This window comes from Rhyacophila brunnea, unplaced genomic scaffold, assembly GCF_057557595.1.
Source record: "Rhyacophila brunnea isolate RB1 unplaced genomic scaffold, BYU_Rbru_1.0 scaffold_17, whole genome shotgun sequence".
In the NCBI taxonomy this organism is placed as follows: domain Eukaryota; kingdom Metazoa; phylum Arthropoda; class Insecta; order Trichoptera; family Rhyacophilidae; genus Rhyacophila; species Rhyacophila brunnea.
The window spans coordinates 36,125,087-36,149,174 of NW_028232827.1; the positions used below are offsets into that span (position 1 = coordinate 36,125,087).

The 24,088-nt window shown below is 31.5% G+C and overlaps 1 protein-coding gene across 2 annotated transcripts in view; it reads left to right on the forward strand.

Annotated features, from left to right (window-relative positions):
• Positions 1-24,088, forward strand: part of Pgant9 (polypeptide N-acetylgalactosaminyltransferase 9) — a 157,690-nt gene that overhangs the window by 104,721 nt on the left and 28,881 nt on the right. For both annotated transcript variants that reach the window (XM_085944358.1, XM_085944357.1), the window contains exons 3-4: positions 6,452-6,621; positions 8,793-8,957. In XM_085944358.1, coding sequence (XP_085800484.1) covers positions 6,452-6,621; positions 8,793-8,957 — 335 coding nt within the window. The remainder of the gene's footprint in view (positions 1-6,451; positions 6,622-8,792; positions 8,958-24,088) is intronic.

The following is a 24,088-nucleotide window of genomic DNA, read 5'->3' on the forward strand; positions in this document are numbered from 1 at the left end:
ATCGGAGATAACGATCCGAAAGGTTTCCCTACTATTTTTCACGGAAATCAAAAATGTCCTCTTATATTTCCCAAATCTTAAGTTTTCATAGACTAAAGCTTTAAGGTGGGTGAAAGCCTAATTAGACTAGCAGCCTTAATGGTCCGACCCATTAGCAGTTCATTCCCGTTACGTTACCTGTTTCATTAGGGATGGAGGGGGGAGGACGTCGCGGCGCTTGCTGGCGAGCGTCGGCGTCGTGACTTCTCAGGCGTCCAAACTACCACCGCTTTTCGCGGCGAGCTTTTTATTTGACTACGATAAGGGCTTTCAAATGCATGTGAAATATTTTCACAGTAATTATTTGGTAAGTTTACTTGGGAACAGTGTGTGTACGCACTTCTGAAAACATTAGTTAGAATAAATTATATTATACCAACCTCGTATAGACATAATATATTTTCAAGTTATGTAGGTTTGTTAAATAACATAACTGGTGGCTGTCTTTTCAACGCTAATATAAAGTAAAACATAAATGCTCTCGCTGTTTATAATTTACTTTGGTTTGGTGCTAATGATCTTCCGGGTCCATGATCACTTAAACAACTATTCTTTAGCAGTTTTTCCATGACTCGTAGAAGCTTGCTACATCTGGACACATGGTTCAAGTACCTTATGGGTTTCGCTCGTGGATATTGAGCTTTGAATGTATTGTATTTTACAGCATGGCATGTTGAAGTTTTTGTGTCTTTATAATATTCGATATGCGAGGTTTTGAAAAACTCAAGGATTCTCAGAAAAACGTCCTAAATCCATCCGATTCAACACATCCGTCACCTGCCGGGGAAGTATTTTAACCAACTAAGCTACAGATTAGAGTATCCTTTATGCGGATAATTCATAATACATACTGATATGGCCTAGGTCATGGCTCGAAGCCAGCGTCTTTTTGTTATCAGGATGCAGCGTAGGACAGGTTCAGGAATCATATAATATCCTATAGCGAATAACGGTTTTTGGTGTAATAAAATTACAGGATACAAGTTTACAAATATTATCGAGCAGTGTACTTAGTGGTATACAATGACAGATACAGGTACGGCCTACCTTCCCGGAATTGAACAGCCACAGCCTAGACGGATAATCAGGACTCTCGCTTGTTTTTTTAAGGGGAGGGGGGGTAAAATATAGGTACCCTGTAAATATTTTTTAAATTTTCTATATCTATTCTTATAAATTGTTCTTTAAAGAAAACTATATGAGTGTGTTCGAACTTCAGTCGGTTCACGATTTGTTTTCTAAGATTCTCCGTATATTATGTATGTTTATGAGTATATACGTAAATATTTCAAACTTTTCCCTCTTTTTTAGATAACTATAATACAATAGTAACTCAGATTTAATCTAATATTACAATTGAATAAGCTATGCGATCATTTAATGACTGTAATGGCTTGATATGTAAATTTCTACTATAACTTCTAAACTCCCTTTTTCACTTTATTTCCTCGTGGGACTATTTCTCTCGTTAGCATTCCCTGTCGGTTCCTCGCCACCAGTGAAAGTGGTGATTCACGAGAAGTGAATTATTAGTTCTCACGACCAGTTAAGTTTATTTCGCATTTTATGCAATGATATAATAATCATTATTATCAATAATTAAAATGCAGCTCACTTTACAATTTTAATATACAAGTAATTATATACTTTCAATGTATTCAGTTTTTATTTATTTGGTAGTTTTTAACATGATGTATCGGACGTTTTTCACCATTATTACAAAAATATATTATAATACATGTTTCGTTCGAATTACAAAATTAATAATACACAGATATTTGTATATAAAACTCTCAAATTTGAACATACATAATACAATTTGAATTAACAATATTTTTATCCTAATAATTAATTGTCACTCACAATTTTAATTTAGAAATTTAATGTACTTGATATCACGTTTCTTATATATTTAGTGAACTGACAAACCCCATCACTTACTATTTATTGTAATAACTATCATTTATTTTAACTTAAGATTATTTTAATTAATTGTTGCACTAAAAGCAGTTTCATTTATTATTACTTATTTCCGAGATTTAATAGACCTGATGAACAGAGTTTCCATCCATACATATGAAATTAATTATAAAATTACATAATTCTTCATAAATCATTTTTTTGGCTAATAGCTCTATTGGATAACCTTGTAATATGTAGAATTCTTTATTATTAAATATTTTATCAGTCATAGCTTGCAGGTCGCCATAGAAAACGAGAAAAACCATTTCATTTAACATAAATTACACTGCGTTACTTTTCTAACTGCGCGCCCATAAAAAATAATTATGATTTTTATACCTGGGATTCCCCTAGTTTTTATTTCGAGTGAAAAGGGGGAGCGAGTCAAGTTATGACATTTAAAAAAAGAACACACCCCTAGTGATTGCATTCAAAATTTTACTTTCAATATAAACATTTCACACTCCGTTATTATTATATATTTTAGTAATGTCACTGCATTCTACTGCACATCCAGTATATATGCATCTGTTCTCGAAGCTCAGAATAATAATGTTATGGTTGCGAGATTCAAAACTCTTCGTAAATGTGTCGTGATTCGATATTGTAAAACATCATCGTCTGGATACAAATGTGACATTTGGTTTTCACAGGTTATATTTCTAAATGTTGTCATAGTCACTCATAAAAATGTAACACAGATAATATTTTATATGACATAGATAGATTATAAAGATACTGTTTTATGTTGTGAGTAAATATTGACATAAAATGCATCACGATATACCCATATGATACAAATACCTCAATATCACGACCTTGTAAAATATTTTTATGTGTTAATAATCTCACAGATAAAAAGGTAGTAAAAAAAATAAAAAATAATTATTAATATAAATTTGTGATATCTAATAACACAATAAAATTGTACTATTTTTTATGATTGCAAAAAAAATTAAAATAAGTCACATTTTTACTTTTCCCTTTCGTTAGTTGATAATTTCATCAATTAAATACGTTGAAAATTATTGTTTTCAGTATAATGTTTTCACTTCTCAGGAAAAGAATATATGGACGATTCCTTATTAAATCGATATTAAAACAAAAACACACGGATTTATGTTGTCATAATAATATAATATGTACCTTAGAAGCAGAATGCTATAAATCCAATTTTATTAAAATTAGTTACGTACTGATTTTTTACCTTTATTTCCATAGGTTTAAGAATCGTGTTTATTTATAACAGAATCCCGAAATACTTACAAAAATAAAGTACAAAATATTAAATTAAGTTTTATCAAAAATGTGGTTTTTGGAGTTAAGATTGTGTGGTTCTCAGGTTTAGAATATAAACGCAAATCGGCTATATTTTTTTAACCTTTTTTTAGTACTCGTTACAGCCACAATTACGTTTTATTTTTAATCGTCTTTTACAGATATTGCAGTTTGACGGTGATTTCGTTATTCAATATTGCGAATCGTTACGGACGGTGAACTTTCAGCGCATCGTAAAAACTCGGGAGCTTTTTTTACCAGAATTCAAAATGATTCATTCCCTTATTCGTAACGTTCGCTTTTCTTTAATATAGAGTAAAATTGCTTCTGGGAAAGATAATCAAAAGCATTGTTATCATTTCATTTCATTGGGTTCGCTTAATGAGATACCGGAGCTTTCTTCAGATGGATTCGTATATTTTTGATTGTTTTTAAAATTGTATAACCCTAAATAATACAATGAGTGATAAGACGTAATAAATTATTCAGATGTTTTAATTTTATTTCATTAAGTATATTTGTATTAATGAGTACCTTATTAAATAATGTCATTCAAGGTTTTATTTGGTGAATGGAATACTACGGGCCACTCTGGCCACCCACCCTTTATTAGTGAAAGTCTAAGATAGACAGAATCATTATTATTGATTTTTATAAACATCGTTGCTTGCTTACTATGCTTAGAATACAGGATCGCCTCCAAATTTAAATATAATGTCATTAAATCATATCAAAATTATTAAAAAGATGGCAACCCTGGGAAAAAATAAGAATACACAGATTTAGGGCAGAATGAAATTTCAATAATCAATGATTCTATTTCGCTTATAGTGGATACATTATTATGGATAAGGCTTGAAATGATCGGAGCGTGGATCCGGTTCATAAAATCTTCGAGACTATTGTTCCGTTTAGTGAAAAAATAAAATTGCTCGCTTTCTAAATAACAAAATAAATAAATTTACTATACTAACATGTCATAAAAAGCCTATTTCTACAAGCAATAATGAGCTGGTTTTACCCAAGGCTTGAACCAACACTAACTATAAGTGCGAGTGGGAAAGCATTAGACACGCGTATTATCTGCGTTATATGTGTTCAAGTAAGATAGAAGACATGATATGACGCCGGTAAACATTGGTTAGAGCAAAACCGGGACTACGAAATATAAAATCACTCGTCAATATTTTAGTTAATTTAGTAGAAAAGATTTTAACTGTGATCAAATTTGGTAGTTGTACTGAGAAACAAGAAATGGTTAACGTATCATATGTAAATTAATAATAATAAAATTGAGGTTCTACCATGTGTCATATTACGCAAACAAAACGGCTTCATATAACCGGACAATATCATCTCTCTTTATAATTATTGATCTGCGGTTTTAATTATTTTTAGCTAATTTTGAATTGTTTTTTATTTTAAAATTAGAACAATATGTTTTTTACTCTTTCTAATATAAACATAATCAAAATAGAACTGTTCATATCGTGCATATATAATTAAAATTAATCAGTTTCTGTTAATCATTGAACATTTATTTCGTGTGTTTTATATGAAATTACACTAAGAATACATACGTATTTTTAATGAGATTTTAACCATATTATGTCGACTCTATAATAATATAATGAAACATTTCAATGAAAAATAAAATTTCAACGCATTCGTATCTCTCCGACCTTCCACCCTGCTGCATATACAACCTTTATCCGTATATAACACAACTTAATAAGATCCTCCCCCATTCCGACAGTCCGTGTGTTCCGGTTCGATCGATAACGATCCGGTTCGACCGTAACCGGAATCGTAACCGAACTTACCGCACAAGAGGGTTTATTATTGATCTTTATACACCAACTATAAGAGGTATCTTGAAATATTTGATCAAAGCACCTTTGTGAATTTCTATTCAGGTGTCAGATAGTAAAGATACCCAATTCGTACAGGTTTAAGTAACATCTTATTTTGGTTTATTCGATATTGGTTATGTTGGAATTGTAATAAATACGGACATTCATTTAGTATTCTCCCGTTTTATGTAATAAAAATATTATAAAGTGCTTTTTCCGGTTAAACAAAGCTAATCATAATATATTGTGTTATTAATTGTTTGTTATTATTAACTTTACTTAATATTTAAAAATGCAGTTTCTTTATTGTAAATATATATAACATACCTACAAGTTTTAAATAAAGAAAACGCAAATATATTATTACTAATGAAATCAGGAAACAATAAAAACAATATGTAACAAGATTCTCTATTATAGAGGACATTTATCTGTAACACACAGATGTAGAGTTAAAGAAGAGAAATAATCAATTAAATCGATATTGGAGGATGATAAATCGAAGAGAAATGATAGCATTAAAACATTTAAGAGTATGAATTTACTCAATTGGTGTATCTTGATTTGTACGTTTAAGATAAATGCGGAGTTTTGCGCCATTTTAAAGTACCTACCTAATATAGAATATATACTATCATAAATTGTCAAGTGTTCGAATTTAGAACTAAGCTCATCATAGTATAAAAAGTTTTGAATGATATTATGTCAAATGTTAGCATGTGGCACCCTCAATCAGCGGACAACTTACTTATACTGGTGGATCTAGAGAAGTTTTTTTTTTCTATGTGGACGTCATAACTAAAAAAAAGTTTTTCATTATAGGTATATAAGTATGTATATAGGTATTTAAAAAATCGTTAATTTAACATAATTCACTTTAAAAATACCGAAACTTAGGGACAATACCAATATTTCAAAACCGGTATCACAATATTTTTCGATGACAATATACGGGTTTTAAAAATCAGACAGTATCGATATAGTCAGAATTAAATGTGGAAGCAAAATGTATTAATTAACATAATAAGCTTAACAGGACTGTAGTTTTTTTTGTAGGATTACGCGATGTCTGGTTTACCTCCGTGGCCCTTCTTCGTCCTTAAATACCAGCAATTACACATTATTATATAATATATTAATATTTTAAAAAGATTTATATAAATAAGCAGAACCATTTGCAAATTTACTAATACAATAAATGAAGGCTTAATAATAAACTAAATATATACATGGCATTTGGCTATCTAAAATATTGTATACTATGATAATTCAATGTTGTATTATTGTTTATTTCAATCCGTGTTATCTTTTTTTCTCAGGTGCAAAGAGCCAGGTCGCTACCAAGACGACCTTCCGCCAACTGCCGTGGTCATCTGTTTCCACAACGAGGCGTGGTCCGTACTCCTGAGGACTGTGCATTCAGTACTGGACCGGTCACCGGAGCCACTCATCAAGGAGATTATCCTGGTCGACGACTTTTCAGACATGCGTGAGTATTAAATATCAACGTTGAAATCATAAAAAAATGGAACTTGTCTTAGGGGTAATGTTATTTCTTTCTTTAATCGAAGATTAATATTTGTATTAAAGTAGTGGTTCTTAACTGATGTGGGAAAAATTTGAAAAAAACCTAAGTAGCTAAACTTGCATTTCTTTGGATTTATTACCTAATATTGTTTTAGACGGTACGAGCAATGATCATTTTGTTTTTCAAGTTATACGAGGCATTGAAAAGGATTGGAACCACTGTATTATATCGTTAACCATTTTAAAGATTATAACTTCTTTATAGTGACAATAACTTTAACCATTTTTGATCTATCATACTCAAATTAAACCAACATATAATTGAAAAATGCCATAAGCAACATACCCGGGTCCCGGATGTGTGTTATGGTACGTTTACATCTGACACTTATACCGTTATACTTATTTTATGTGTCTGACATAAAATTTCACTTACTGTTTACACCTGCATGGATCTGACATAAAATTCTGGTATACTTCTCGTTGGAATAAAGTCTCGACACTTTATTCAATGGTAACATTGGAATAAATATATGCGGTGTTTACATATGATATTGTAATTTATTCGGACACTTATTTTGTATACTTCTCAAAAACGTTATGTCAGTTGTCAATATGGGAATGTTAAAAAAGAAAGCAGCGAGTGTTATTATTTTAAGTCTTTTGGCAACAAAAAGGAAGAAAAAATGGTCCAGATGGGTGCGGGAATGGATTCAGCGACGAGTAGAACTAGGTGCCTTCCGTTTAATGTCAGAGTTTAAATCGAAGATCTAACTCAATTTGTGAACTTTAGTTTGCAAGATTGGACCTTTTGCCAAAAAATAAGACACACAATTTAGAAATGCCATAAGTGTAGAAGAACGATTAACAGTAACATTGCGATATCTAGCACTTGATCGTCATTGCATATTCAATATAATATTATCGTATTACGAGTGCAGGTGTGGGCCAAAATGAATTAGGTACGAGTAATACCATTTGAAGCGCATTTTTTCTTCACAAAGTGCATCATAATTAATCGTATGTGCCGAGAACAAGCGATATTTTATTTTCGAACAAAATCCATAGATCACGGCACATCCGATTTATTTCTCACTGTCTATGATTTTTGACAGATCGCTACAGTACATTTATTAACGTAAACGTTGGGCATACATTCATGGTGTACCTATGATAATTGATTGTCCGTTGTTTTAGAAATATACCTATGCAATTCACTAGGTACCTGTCAAACTACGAATAATGTGTCAGGTATTTGATATAAAAGTAGACGGTGGTCCAACTTCGGTGATATATCGCGGCGAGTTCGGAATTGTCGAATACGCGGTGTTTACATTTGCGTATATAAGTAGATTGAATAAGTGACAGGTGAGTGTCAACACACGCAAAATAAGTGGCTGGTACAAATATAATTACTGTTTACACTTGGTGAATATGGTGTCATACATAAATATGACAATATAAGTGTCAGATGTAAACGTACCATTAGTTGGGTTAGTGAGTGGAGAGGTGAATTACATTCTTGGAGTAATCATGTGAAAACAATGTCAAAGTCTCGAATGATTCAATTAAAGTCGCTTTTTCACACTTTCGCTTATAGCTACATAATATGATGTGTATTCCTCTACTACATCACTATATTATTGATTGCATACGACGCTATGAGCTACCTACCTTACAGAGTGAAGTGATATATATATGAATATTAATTGAGACTATAATATAACTGGCATTACTTACATAATTATGGATTGTGATTGTATTGTAATTAAATTGCAACAGTAAATTTTACCAAAAGAAGACGATCCGACGAGTTGAGTATCATTTACCATAAAAAATATATTGATATATAGTGCCAGTGAACCATACATAAAACTCACTATTTTTACATCTGATATATCAATATTTTTATAGTTACGTTATTACCGGATGCAAAGCCCATCCTTAGTTCTTCAATATACAAAATACTCAACTTCAAAATATAATGTAGCAATAGGTTACAATAGATTTTAAGCTCTTGGGACTGATAAATTTTAGTATAGTGCCTGAAATTTAACCTATTATGTTAAAACTAGAAAAATAATAATCTTAATCATGTAAGCTAATTTTACGTATATATTTTTTATGTTACAGCTCACACCAAGCAGCAACTGGACGACTACATGGCAAACTACCCCAAAGTAAAGGTGGTGCGCGCGAAAAAGAGGGAGGGTCTCATCCGTGCGAGACTTTTGGGTGCTAGACACGTCACAGCTCCCGTCATCACATATCTAGACTCTCACTGCGAATGCACTGAAGGTAGGCATACATATCCATATAGCAGTAGCGAAGGGCGAAGGTAGGCTGTTAAGATACGACATAAATAGTACACATTCATTCATTCGTATTAGTTTTCATTGGACTAAGACTACGTTTTACAGATAGTGTTGGTTAATTTAAAAAAATCAATTAAACCCTGCCTACTCCAAACCGTAATAGTTTAGGTATGCTATGACCAATCTGACCAAAAATAGTGCATACTTTTTCAGTCATACGTATTTATTGATTAATTTAATAAAACGCAATTTTTTGTACTTATTCCACTTTTTTATTTAATAAATTTGCACCCGTCCTCCTCAAAGGGACATTTTCAACTCAGCAATATAAATAAAAAGGATTTTAAGTTATACACATTTATATTTTTATAAAAATCGATGTTTTTTTTTTTAAATAAATATAAAAAAATAAAAACTATGAATTAGTCAAAAATCTATTAGGCGAAGCTGAGACAACTAAATAAACTAAATTTTAATAATAAAGATGACCATGACCACAAAATATACATAATAATAAGATGGGGTCCTGCGAAAAATTCATCATTTATCTTTGACTTAAAATAAAAAATATTTTTCTTTTAATGTTTTCATACACATATTATTTATTAATTAACACAGTTTAAATTGTAAATTATCAAATAAATGTCTCAAATTGCATGCGTATATTTCCACTAGGTGCCTCTGATAGATAAAGACATCGCCTTAACATAATTCGCATTAAATATATATCACTATCATTATTTTTATATGTTCATGTACCATTTTCTTTTATCATATGAATACTTTCCTCTTTTACTCGATTCGTTGGTATCTGACAAGTTATAGAACATGAGATTGCTTTGTTATAAGGCCCAGTGTGTGAAAAGTAAAGTGGCTTCTTCGAGAAACCGGAAGTTGTCTGAAAGCCTTTTCGCTCCTTCAATATCGACCGCGGCCCGCGAGGCCTCTCCACTCTGGCCTGCAACTTTTAAGCTGCGAATCTTTATTTGAAATTTAGATTCCACTTGTCAGCCTTGAAAGCTTTGCGGTGGGTTGTTTGCTTTTTTAAAGAAGTGTTTTTTGAGCTTTTTTTAAAACCGCCAAATACTTGCCTACTTTGCACCGAAAACGATTTTTCTTTTAAATACTTACAAGTTGAGCATTTCGTTCTAGTGGAATTTCCATACATACTCGTTCTTATCTACATTTTTGTTTGAACAAAAACATTTCATAGTATTCCTTACGTACCTATATGTAAATATTGTAGTCCTACTTACATAATAAGAATTTTGACTTAGCAAAATATTTGGAGTTAAGAAAGCGGAATTCTATGAATTATACTTAACTGGTACCTATTAAATAATATACATCATTATGAAAACCCTTCCGAGAAAATATATAACCAATACTAAAACCTGCGTCTCTCGGGATTCAAGCTCACGTGCATTGACCACAATACTATAGGCATCCTATCTAATTAAAACAAATTTTAACTAATATCTCTTACAATACTCTCGCGCTTTCCAGGTTGAGTTTCTATTGGCAATCGGCTTTTGTATTTTAAATCAAAGTAGGTATTAATTACTTTAATTACTAACCGACGTCACGAATCACTCCAAGTGTTTTTGTTGCAACTTACTTGAACTTGCTAATAATTTAATTAACTATTTGTTTTATTCAACGAATAATTATTCATAAGATTTAAGAATTTTACTATTTATTTATAAATAGTCTTTTCACTTTAGCATAATTATTTTTATGGTTTGAGTTTTAATTAAGAATGTGCCCTAGTAAATTGATAAATATATTTCGGAGCTTAGCTGAAAGTAAATCTTCAATGCAAACTGAAAATTGACAGTTAATTTCATCATTAGCTTTGTGTAATATTTTTTCAGCTCTACTTTACTTTAGTCCAAACATGTGTAGGCAGCGTTGCCAACTTAGCATTTTTCTTGCCAGATCTAGCTCTTTTGAATAGGAATCTAGCTTTTAAATATTTCACCTGGCATATGGCGTTAAATCTAGCGTTTTTTGATACCTCAAACAGCATTAAACTTCTAATAATAAATCCAGAATAATATTCCAGCGCATTTATTCTATATACATGGCGGCCATCAGCAGCTATCGAGGGTAGTTTTGTATCGAAGTATTAGTACTTATTGTAACGCTTACAATAAGTAAGTTGTAATTGTTACAATAAGTGCTATGTTTTAACAGCACCTCTCTTGGCTGTGTTACCTTTAGAGCGAGATAGACAGTTTTGACTGTTTAGACGGCTAACTTATTCTAACAATTATAATATTTCGATACAAACATATGAAAACCTACTTTTGATAGCTGCCCATAGCAGTCTTGTGTATAGGATGTGCTGATTTGCATAAAAATCAGCAGTTGGCTATTTTTACCTTATACAAAATTATGAATGTGACATACAAAATTATGACTAAACTTCTTACCTGCATTCATTTCGAATTCTATTTTAATAGATGCTCAATCCGAAATTGTTTTTAAATCATTATTTTGTTAAAAGGATGTTAATAATTACGAGATATTTTTTAACTGCTAGTTTCTAGACACTTAGTGAGTTTTGAGAAAATCTAACATTTTTTCTACCATCTGACTTATTTCATTTCCCTATCTGACATATTTTTGTGAATGACAGTTGGCTAAACTGTATTTAGGATATATTATACAGGAGCTATTTTTCAACATTTTTAAAATCCTCGTCGTGTTGTCCTTCATTCGAAATAATACTATGAACGAATGAAAACATATACTGAATACAAGACACGCGTTGTTGATATCAGCTGTAAATACGCAATAGAAAATGATTGGTTCCACTCGGAATCCCGTAGATTTTCTTTTCATTATAAGCATACTGCACGCGACTCTTTTTTGTGTCAACAAAGGATTTGTACGGAACGAATTTCGGGCTCGGGCCCATTTATTTCCGATAAAATCTTTTATTGAATGTTTCACAAAAGAAGAACACTTTGAATTTTAGACTTAAGCGCTTGCAACAGTTTAGTATACAACAGAAAAATCTACGTGGTCGGCTGGTCAGTCACAAATATTTCATTTTGGCAATAACTTGAAACACAATAATCACTGACATGGGGTTAAGAAGTTCATTTTCTTGCCCCGGAAACATTGTGGAATGATTTTACTGTAGTATTTGTATTCATACATTTTACTACATTACAATAATATGTTAAAATAATCTTCATAACACGTCCGAAACGAGAAAGAACACACGGTAAAAACCCAGTAGTTGAATGAATTTACATGGTTAGATTTAATTTTACAACACACGTTAGCTTGCTCGGCTGAAAAAATGTCGGAGTAGCATGGCTCTGTTACGTTATATCCCATGCTGGATGAAGCCATTGCCTTATTATCACAATTTTTCTTTGTTCTTAGTCTTACATTACCATAATTCGTTATATTGATTGTGCGGGTCTTTTTGGGCCTTTAGGTTTTTGTATCTCTTGGTTACCACTGGATGATGATATTTATTCAATGATTATCAGCTCGTCACCTCAATACTACAACTAGATAACTCTGATTTGGTCATTGCTGGGAAAATGAAATTTCAATTTTACTTGATTAAAATAAATTTAAGCTATAATTGTTATTTTAATTAAAAATGGAAAATTGTGCTTTTCTAATTGGGAACAATTAAATAATGTTTAAATGTATGAAAAAATATTGTTGATGTATTATATTATTTAATGCATTTATGGTTTTAAAGTTATCTAATATTTTAAAACATAAAATTAATACGGTTTCCAGTAACTTCTGACTTAACTAGTTTTATCATATTGTAGAGAAGGAAATGTAGAATCATATTGAATAGTTATCTTTCTCAAAAATGATAAAAATCAAGTTATCTAGTTGTAGTATTGAGGTCACGAACTATTCTTCAATTGATGTGGTCTGCCTGTCCCAACTTCGACACCTTTCTGCATTTATCATGTTCACCGTATGATAACTTCATACCTGTCTCGAGGTTTATTTGCTATTTAATGACAGGTGGTGAGGGTCGCTAATCGATTGAAAAATAGAATAAATTGGATTGACTAGAACAAATGATTAAAATTACTAAATTTTACTGTTCATACATACTTAGTTGCTAAATTACTCGCTACTCGCTTTATTACACAATATTACACTACTAGCTTCTAATCTGAATCAAGCTTTAAGCTTTGCAAAATTATGTATGTATTGTTCAGTGATGAACCGATTATATTATGTTTACGAAATCTATATCTCCTTCACACTCCGCTCTGGTCAAACTGCCTTACATTATTACTTTTTCCAGTTAGGCTTTTAGATGACGTCTGCGTTGTCAAAACAATACATCTTATTTTATCTCAATTCATAAATCCTGATGGAATTTAGTACGTGTCGAAAAATTTCAGACGACATGTAGAGGACTTAGATCTCCATTACATTCAATTCGTCTTATTCTCCTTCAAAAGAAGATTTCTGTGAAAACAACCACAATAAATATACCTTAGTTTCCGTTGTTTTAGATCTCATCCTTTTCTTATTTTTATTTAAAACCATTAGGTATGTTTTGTTGAGGTTTTTACAAAACTATGTCCGGGTTATCTCCTAATCTTTCGAACATTCGGCCGGGAGACTGATATCCAATGGTCATCCCCATTTAAAAAGATTTAAATTGAGGGACGATGACTGTTGTCCATCAAACTGTGTGGCATGTCATCAACGACTGCCATATACTAGAACAGGAACGATGGACTCTCAAGACTCTATGTAGACAGCATAACCATAAAATGTACCTACAAAAACGTTACGAAATACTAAACAAGAAAACAACACAAGCTACACAAAATATTTAATTCTGGCCATAAAGAAAATTAAAGATATAAAAATGGCGGAACATAATTAACTACACGTCAATGCGACTTCCCCTCCCAACCACCTTGTACGATTAAAAGGAAAGGCATTTTTATTTATTTATATAAATATAAACCTTTTATATAAATATAGATATATAAACCTTATATTTATATATATAAACCACACTAATCGCTGCTGATGAAAGGGAACTCTCAGAGCTGCTACACCGGGTAGAGGAAGAGAGTCGCAAATACGGCCTCCTTATTAATAGGAATAAAACCAAGTTAATGGTTATTGATCGGTCCAACCTTCTACCAACACCAAGTACACTAGTAGTATATCTTGGATTGAGCATCAGTGGAAAGGACGGATGCGAAGCGGAAATAAGAAGGCGCCCACAAATTGCAAAAAGTGCGATGACACGCCTTACTACTATATGGAAGGATCGGGGAATTTCGATTGCCACAAAAATGATGCTTGTGCAAACATTAGTGTTCTCGATATTCCTATACGGAGTCGAGTCGTGGACCCTGAAGGCAAGAGAACGGAAGGCAATTGATGCCTTTGAGATGTGGTATTATAAAGGAACGGCTCTCGACGATATGTCTGAGAAGAATTCTGCAGTTTTTTGGACATATTGTCAGGCGCGGACCGGACAACCTGAAGAGACTGGTAGTTTTGGGTAGCCTCCAGGGAAGGCGAAGCAGAGGAAGAGCGTCTGCGCGATGGAGCGACCAAGTGAAAGAGCTGACTGGGGGCACCATCCATTCTGGCCTGAGAGAAGCGGAAGATCGAGAAGGATGGAAAGTCTTGGTCGCTCAAAGGATGGCGAAATTTAAATGTGGTCACGATCCTCAGCCATGAGTGCACGACCAAGAAGAGAGAGATATATATAAAAAATGGGTCATCCTTGTATCACGATAAGTGGGATTCTAGTTTCGCATACTTTAATGAATTCCAGAATCTTCTTTCTCATCTGACCACATCATCAACTTTTTTAATTTCTCTGATCCATTTTTGTTCATTTTAAATCTGAATTTGTGAGTTTAAACATTTAAATTTTAACTGTGTTTATTCTGGCTTTAATCTTACATATTTTTATGATGATCGGCATATTTTATAAATAACTACGTATGTTTGTGTGTATTATCATATTTAGATCGATTCAATATAAAACTTATTTGAGCCTCAATTCAAATATACGGTAGATAGGCTTGTACCGGCAAAAAATCCTATTTGGAGGAAGTAAATGATGCAATATGGTGCATTGAAAGCCTCTCATAGATCCTTCTACTTTTAATAGTCTCCAGTTCTTCTCTGCCTCGTAAATCCATTAAAAAAATTATCGATCCAGCTGGTTTTAGGACATTACTTTTGTTATTTAGTGCCCCTTAGGTACCACTGTAGGATTGCATTATTTTGTCCAGTGGCTATCCAATCGTCGAGTGACATTATCATTACAATATCTACCTACTTGACGATATCCATCAAACCGCGGACTTTTGTAAGCCTCTTTATTCATTGGTTGATTTTTTGTTCTTGCCGCATTATACCAAACATGCAAATTTTTAATACGAGTACCACGGTGCACTACACGTATTTTTTGTATTTCACTCTCATTAATGGTTCATCTTTTACATGCATTCACATTCACATTGTTTGAACACTTTACTTTTCAGACACAATGTAAGGTCATGTTTGATGTTACTGTGGAATCGACCAGAGAAACATGTTTAGACACTTTTGATATCCGTTTAAATGATTTGATTATTTATACAGAAGTTAATCTATGAACGCGTGTATTGCAACGCAATACAACTTAGTATGACTGTAATGTACATGTTACCTACTTCTGCCAAGGCCCGCAATGGACTGTTTGAGTTGTTGACGCTACAGTAATATCCGGGCACACCAATGCGCTCCATATTAGTTTAGTTCTGCGAGGAATCTCGTCACACATACTTCCATCAATTAACATGTTTGTCCAATACAGACGTAGTTTTCCATCCGGTTGATTTGATAAAATGTTTTGCTAAACCAAAAAAAATCCTCATCACTTTCACTCAAATAAAGCGGGTTAACATCCACGTTTATCTCGTAAAAGTATATCATAATAATATTACTATAAAAAACTTCCTTAAATTTAAAAAAAATAGTGGTAGATTACTGAGTTTTTCGCCCGCAACGCTAATTGATATTGAAATGAGAAATCTTAAATACGATGTTAATTAAGTTATATGAAAATGTCTTACTAATTGGCGTCAGCACTCTAATAACAGCTAGTCTAAAGAGGGAACGTCGGCTGCAAAATTTAAAATCCTAGTAACTGACAAATCTCTGAAATTCTGTTTTGTGCAATTTCATTTCTATGCATTACATTTGCTTGATTCTATTCAAAAGTTAGTTTATTTGAATTAGTTATAAATTTACAACATTTAGATAATAATATTAGCGAATAAATTGTTTACATATAATTACTTATTTAACATTATACTCTAGACCTTATGTACTCACATTTTACTTATAACGACCATTCGGTCAATCTGAAAAATCATCCACAGTTCACTCTGATTAACTGTCGAATTAATATTGTACGAAATCGGTATATATGTAGGTGAAATCAATTCTTTTAAACCTAATAAGTGACAATACTTCCTCATTAAAACAACATATTATAAATAAGTAAGTGCCATAAAACATGCAAAATCATAATTTAATATGTTTAGAAAATACATCCACATAATATCTACAAGTATTCTGACTTTTCAAATTATTATTGGTGAAGGTGGGACATGTTTGAATATGTTTTTTTTTATTTTCCTGAACATTTTGTGTTGAAACACTTACTAGGTTTTGAAATTGGAGAGCCGGGTAGTCTTCAATATGGCAGCCTTAAAAATTCTCTGAAAACCACTCGCCTAGGCTCTAGAGCCTAGAATAAGGAGAAAAACAGTTTCAAAAACTAACATTATTACTATTTCCAGCCGCATTATATTTTTCTTACATCGCGGTGAAAGAAAGTTAATTTTCTTTCGCGAATAAAACTACTCCGAAATAACTTCATCAACACTTGAAGTGGGTGCCAACTTGTGTCAAAAATAAAAGATTTTTTTCTGCTTTCACCCTTGGTGAAAACACGACTTTAGCAGTGCTCGAAGTGTAAACCTAAACGATCCGGAATGATTATTTATTTATTTTTTTAAAAACCTCAAAAGCATACATTATGAATTCTGAGACATAAAAGTTGGACCAGTAGGACTCGAATTCACATATTTCACTTTACGGGTGAATGGTTTATCTTTTTAATAGCCAATTTAAATGTATCGATATATAAAGGAAAAAGGGCGTAACCGTCAGCTTCTTCAAAGTAGGTTTATTCCATAATAGTTTGAAATATTATTATTTCCAAAATATTATTGAAAATTTGTTCTTTTTTTACAAAATTTTATTTGAAAAAGCTCGCCACTTACTATCATATTGGTATTTAAAATAAGAAATATATCAGTGTATTTTATTTATAGAATTTTAAAGATTTACTGGTACTATAATAACGATATGATAAAACAAAAAATGCCTTAACTCACAAATTTGATTATTTATACAATAAGTACTAGTCGCCAATATATAAATAGCAATTGCCTTTGAATATTTCTTCTTCTTCGACCATGTCCGATCCTAATATGTTCATATGGGCCTCCACAGAGTGCAAGTTTGTATTAATATATTTTGTTTTTACGAGAAATGGATGTCAGCTACTTGCTCAACCTATTAGTTCCATACTCTGACTCTACACAAAAACAATATGTGTACCTACTTGTCAGACCCAGAATTCGAACCTGGGACCCACGATGCTACAGGCCGATGCTAAAACCACGCTACCAACGTGGGTATTTGAATATTTAAGCAGATAAAATTGATTTTAATCAATATTAAATTATGTGAATACATTATATACCAACTGTAAGTATCTACATTTATGTATTGTTTTATTTTAATTAATTTAATAATTGTAATATTTTATTTCATGACATTGCATTTGTATAAATATGACTTTTTTTACATTTTAAACATTATAACTATTATATCTAAAAGAGATACCGGAAGAATTCATAATTTTTTTGCTACTAATATGTAATATTAGTAGCATTTAATTTGTAATCATATTTTTTTACTATTCCGTACTATTCGACCCACCTACATTCCAAGGACTGGTTTATCGCCAGAAAAAACTTTTACTATACGGCCGGTTCAGATAATTTTCGTGCCTGGTACAGTTTTTCAGATTTTTTTCCGACTACGCCTTTGTGATGGCCGTCTTTTCAGTAAAACTTAAGGCTTTCTTGTTAGCAAATAGGGGGGTATTAGATTCACAAATTATACGTTGGAGGCTTCTTCTCTATAAAAAATACGTTTTTCAAGGTTTCTTATCATATTTATTGATATTACAATATTATTTTCACAGCTTAGTAGTATTATTAGACCTCATTTAAATCAAGAATCTATCTTTTGTATTACAATAATTTTTAGTTTGTAAAATTCTCATAAAAGGTAATTTTATTTAAATATGTCCATAAAGTTCTTACTCACCTGTATTCGTTGTAGAGTATATACCGCTTAGGTTATTTCTCTAGTATGTATACGAATCGTGAAGCTATGAATCAAATTAAGTAAAGTCATTATCTCGATATAAATAACCATCAAATGTCATGATGACGGCATTTTGGGCACCTAACGAATGCAACCCATACATAGCGTTTAGTGGCCAAATAAACGGAGCTAGTCGCAAATTGATCGAATAATTTTATTCTGTATATTTCAACTAGTTTTGAGACTCTTATCAATTACACGCCTAGAGCGAGGCTGCCCAGTTCCGAAAAGGCAGATCGTAGCTACCAAATCATGCTATCCTACACCGGGATCGGGACATAATATGTCACATATACAGTATGATTTCTGCAGCCTGGTGACAAACAGAGGTTAAATTATAATTGTTGTTTTTATTTAATAAAACGCAATTTTTTATAGTACTTATTCCACTTTTAATTAATATATTAGGACCGGTTTTCAGTCGAAAATGTCCCACTGAAGCGGACGAAACCGGTCCTAATATATTAATTAAAAGTGGAATAAGTACTATAAAAAATTGTGTTTTATTAAATAAAAACAATAATACAATGCACTTCCACCATGAATTGACAGTTAACAAAATAAAGGAAATTAAATTATAATAGTAACCCACGATAATCAAGCGGTTAGGAGTCGGTTTATAATGTCGTAAGTCCCAGATTCGAACCCTGAGTCTGTCAAATACATAATATATTGTTTTTCAATTTGTGTTTGGAGTCAAAGTATGGACTTAATAGGTTGAGCAAGTGCCTAACATTCATTTCTCGTAAAAACTACAATCTGTTAATACAAACATCTACCCTGTGAAGGTCTATATGATCATATTAGGATCGGACATGGTCAAAAGAAAAAAAAGAATTATAAATTATCTACAATAAAAACACTTAGCTATTGGACACCGCTCTCGAACGCAAAGCGGAATTTGTTTGTTTGAATTGCACTCGAGCAAAGATTTTTTTTTATACTAATAATTGTGAACTGCCATAAGTATGCATACTTGTACATATATATAATATTTATAGTACATTATATTCAAGGCAATATTAAGTAGTTCTATATTGATTGTTGTTCACTATCCAGGTTACGTGTTTTTCATGTATGAGTACATTCAATTTTCATTAAGTACGATCAGTACATAGACAGAAGTATTTTTTTTTTTTGAAACGTGAGAGTAACATTTATTTTTCGATCGTAAAAAATACCTTTATCGGCATGTAAGAATTCCATTTCTCATTTCTTGTAAATGCAAATATTTACTTACCGAAAAGTGATTTTTATTTCTATAGTCAGTGCTTTTCCAACACACTACTCCTGGCACAATGAAGTACATATATGATTGTAAAAATAGACAACGTTTAATAAAAATGAATCTAACATTCGTGTGAAAATCAACGGTTCTATTTACGGTCAATTTTTTTGTTAAAATACACTGACATACTCTATGTGTTAAACAGATGTTGACAAAAACTTTAAATAAAAAAATCATGCAATAAAAAGACTTTCAAACAAACTCTCGAATGAAAGACGAAATTTTAAGATGCTTCTGTAGCTCTCCCGTATTCTTGCATATTATATTCACAGGTCATGCCAGCAGTAGTTCTGCCATGTACTAGTAGCGAAGGATGGAGGTAGGCTGTGTGGATCCGACATTCATAGTACATACTAAGCTTTGTCAGTCATACTAATTTGTTTTCATTGAACTAAGAATGCAAATTGCAGATGGTATTAATGAGTTTTTAAAATTCAATTAAAACCATTAAATCATACATAACTTTGGATATAATATTAAAGATGGAAGAATATTTTTTTAATCTGTTACGGTTTGGTCTATGCAGGGCTTAAATGAATTTTAAAAACCATCTGCAATTTGTATTCTTAGTTCAATGAAAACAAATAACTTGAAAACCCTTCAGATATATCCACTATAAAAAATTATATAAAAAAAAAAATACGAAACCCGACGGGATTTTTTCAAATATAATTTTTACTATTAAGGATATATCTGAGGTGTTTTCAAGTTATGTATGTTCAATATATGGAATGTTACATTCTCACAATCTTTTGAATTATTCATTTGAATATAGGAAATGGTTTATAGAAAAGAAATAAGTATGACTGACAAAGTGTACTGTGATCTATTTAGTTCAAATTTGTACAGCCTACCTCCACCCTTCGCCAGTGGTGCCTGAAGAAGAAGGCAAAAAAAAAATAACGCCTAGTACCCTCCCGGCAGTCGATATTTTCTGAATATTTAAAATGACTTTCATTGAATTAAGTTGTTAGTCTTTAAAATTTAATTAAATCCTAGATAAAGCAAACCATTATAGATATTAGGTAAAAAATATTCTTCGTACATAAAGTAATTCCCGTTAGATTTCTAACGGCTATTAATCTAGGCTAACGAGCTAGCTATCAAGTAATTGGTATGTTCATAATTAATCTTAATAATCGTAAAATATTAACCGTTTATAATAATAAATACCATTGGTTGACCACCGCTGCGCTAGGCTTAGAAGCTTTCATGAAAATGTAAGTTTTTACAGCTCTTTACGACCACACAGTAAAAGCCTCCGTAATTTGCCAAGGGCGGCGGGTGAGCCTTTTCCAGTTACGTTCGGTTGGCCATCGCTTACATTTCGCCCCCGGCTGAGTGCCAGCATTTTTACCAAAAACCTCTTTTACGGTGTATTTTAAATTAATTATGCAAAATCCAAAAGAGTGCATGAAATTTGTAAAAATAATATACATAATAAAAATGTTTACCCACTCTAAAAACAGGTTTTATCCGAAACATTATTTACACCCAGTATTTTTTTACTTTTTCTTTTACCTAATTTATTTTTTAAAACTCAAAAATTCGAAAAATCCTAACCTACCTACCTACACTGCCTTATAGTCTTATTTTTATATATTACGTATTATTGACATTTAACAGCAAAAAAACAAACGTACGTTGTAATGATTTTGAAACAAAGTTACTTTTGAAAACACCTCAGATACCCACTAGAAAAAATCATATTTGAAAAAAATACGACGCTCGACGGGATTTGAACCCGTATAACCACTGGTATCGCGCCAACTGTGCATTAAGCAATTATGCTTCGAGTCTCATATCTAATTACGACAATTTAATTCTAATGCCATAATACTATTTTTCTAAATAAATAAATATTTTTTTCACTACTGTAATAAAATTACTACCTTCTGTTGTGGTTTTTTGTAGTATTAATTAAAAAAAATTGTTTCAATTCTAGGTAGAAACTAATTGAGCTGAATAAAATGAAACACCATAATACTATAATTAGATATGGTGCCACTGTAGAATGATTTACTCACATGTTTAATGGAGAATATTAATTATTTATATATTGTGTACCTATTTATATATTATTCAGTAGGTAATAAAAATTAATTTAATTAAAAAGACAACGTCGACGAACTATTAGTAAATCATAACGCAACAGAGAAGACTAGAATAGTTGGCTGATAAAGACTCCCATCTGTTTACATACCACTGCCCTCTGGTATTAAGTATCAAGAAACCGTTTATTTGTCTTTTATTTTTACACTTTTCAAATTAAGTAGAGAACAGTTGAAGTAATTAACTTTCCAAAAACGTATTATTCCAAAGCTACAAAGTGTTTCGTTTTGGTCGAAAAGCTTTTGCGAATCTGGCCCTGCGGCGATTTCTCTTTCTAAATTATTTAGTCCTGTTAATTATCTTTTTTTCCATATAATTACGGAAAGCTCTAAAGGAATTTTGGTTTGAAATATAATCTGTATTATCTACTGAACATTTTGTGCGATAACATCCTTATGGAATATTTATAATCATAAATTAGTGAAAGTATCACAAAGAGTTCAAATTACACTAATTATAATTATCTAGAAAGAATCTTATTATAAACTTTTTATATTACATCTCATTACTCCTTTTATAACCTACCATCATTGGAAAACTCCTTATTTTAATTACCATGGATTTTCGTAAAATAATCTTTTTTTTCTTTTCAATAAACAATACCTACTATATTTTCATACATTTAGTTAAGCCTACGATATTCAAAATTATATTATTTCATACTATAAAAGACGTAGGCATATAATATGAACATGGGTTTTTATCGGCCACTATGGCCAAAGCAACTAACTCTATTACTTTGTTATTAAGAGAAAAGGTCTAACTAATGGCTAACAACCAAAAGTATTGAAGTATCTTCTACTAGATGGAGCTTTCTACAAACCTCTCGCATTCAAAATTGCTGAAGTATTCGTAAGCTCTAGTTTATCAAACGAATTATAGACGTGTGACGTTCATGTAAGACTGATTAAAACTACATTAGTCAGTCATGCTCGATCTTCTACGTCTACGCGAATGCGTCATGACTAGGGAATCCAATCACGAGCCAAAATTTTGATCCCGGGATTTCGGGATTACAATTTGACAATCCCGGGACTGGCATTTTTTCCCATAGTTAATATAAAATGTTTATATATACAAATAACATTGATAAAATCGATCAAAAATAAATCTAGTATAATTATTTATACCTACTGTTTATGGCATTTATTGTTAATATTGTGTACATTCAATCTTGGAAATACATAGGTTCAATGGAGCGAATAAAATTGTAATTAAATAATAATGTGAAAGTAAAACAGTTTTATTTATTTATGAAAAGATAAAAAATAAAATACAATTTCAATTAAAATAAAAAATAACATATTTAACAATATTTAAGTAATTAAAACAATATTCTGAATAATAATATGCCTTTTATGGTAGTGCGCAATGGTTTATTTTTTATAAAAAAAAGACAGCTTAGATGTAAATGACTGAAACGTCTAACTAAATGTTTCTTGATTTATTTATTCTATTTCTCAAATTCACTTAACGGATGTTACCTGCATCGTACATATTATGTGGAATTTTCAATTTATGTTAAACTATTAAGGTACAAATTTAAACGATTTTCATTTATAAAATTTCGTAAAATCAATATTGTGTTTACATAAATATTATATGAGATTGCTGTTTCTGATAGTAAAGACTTAATGAATAGGTTACCGAGATTTAAAACAGTAAAGCAAATCACGGTGTATGGCCTTTCCGCTTCATAAATCTAATTAGTCAGCCAAATATGAAACTGTCGTAAAACGTATGAGATCATGGTGGAATTACTTTGTTAAAAGTGCGAAGCATTGTTTTTTTCTAATCTTTCCCATTTTTATTAATTTATCTGAAAAAATAAAATCAATTGGCAACTTACACATGGGTAAATAAATCAAACTTCATTCACTCAGTTTATTTCTCATGTAGTTGTTTGTTATTAAAAGTATTTTTTCTGTTATATTTTCGTTTTTATTTTATTTTCCATAAAAATTGATAAAAAAAATCAATCCCGAAAATTTCGCGATTATGTTTACCAATCCCAGAATTATTCATATGTGTCGAAAATAGATTGGAATCCCTAGTCATGACTGACTCATGGCGTCATTGCTAATAACCTACATGTCTATAGTCAGAGTCAAAAGCTTCCTGTGAAACAATCACCAGCTTTTATGTGAATCAACATACGGTTTAATGATGTCGTAAGCCTATTGTTTCTTCGAGAATAGAGAGACGTCATAAATGATTAAGAT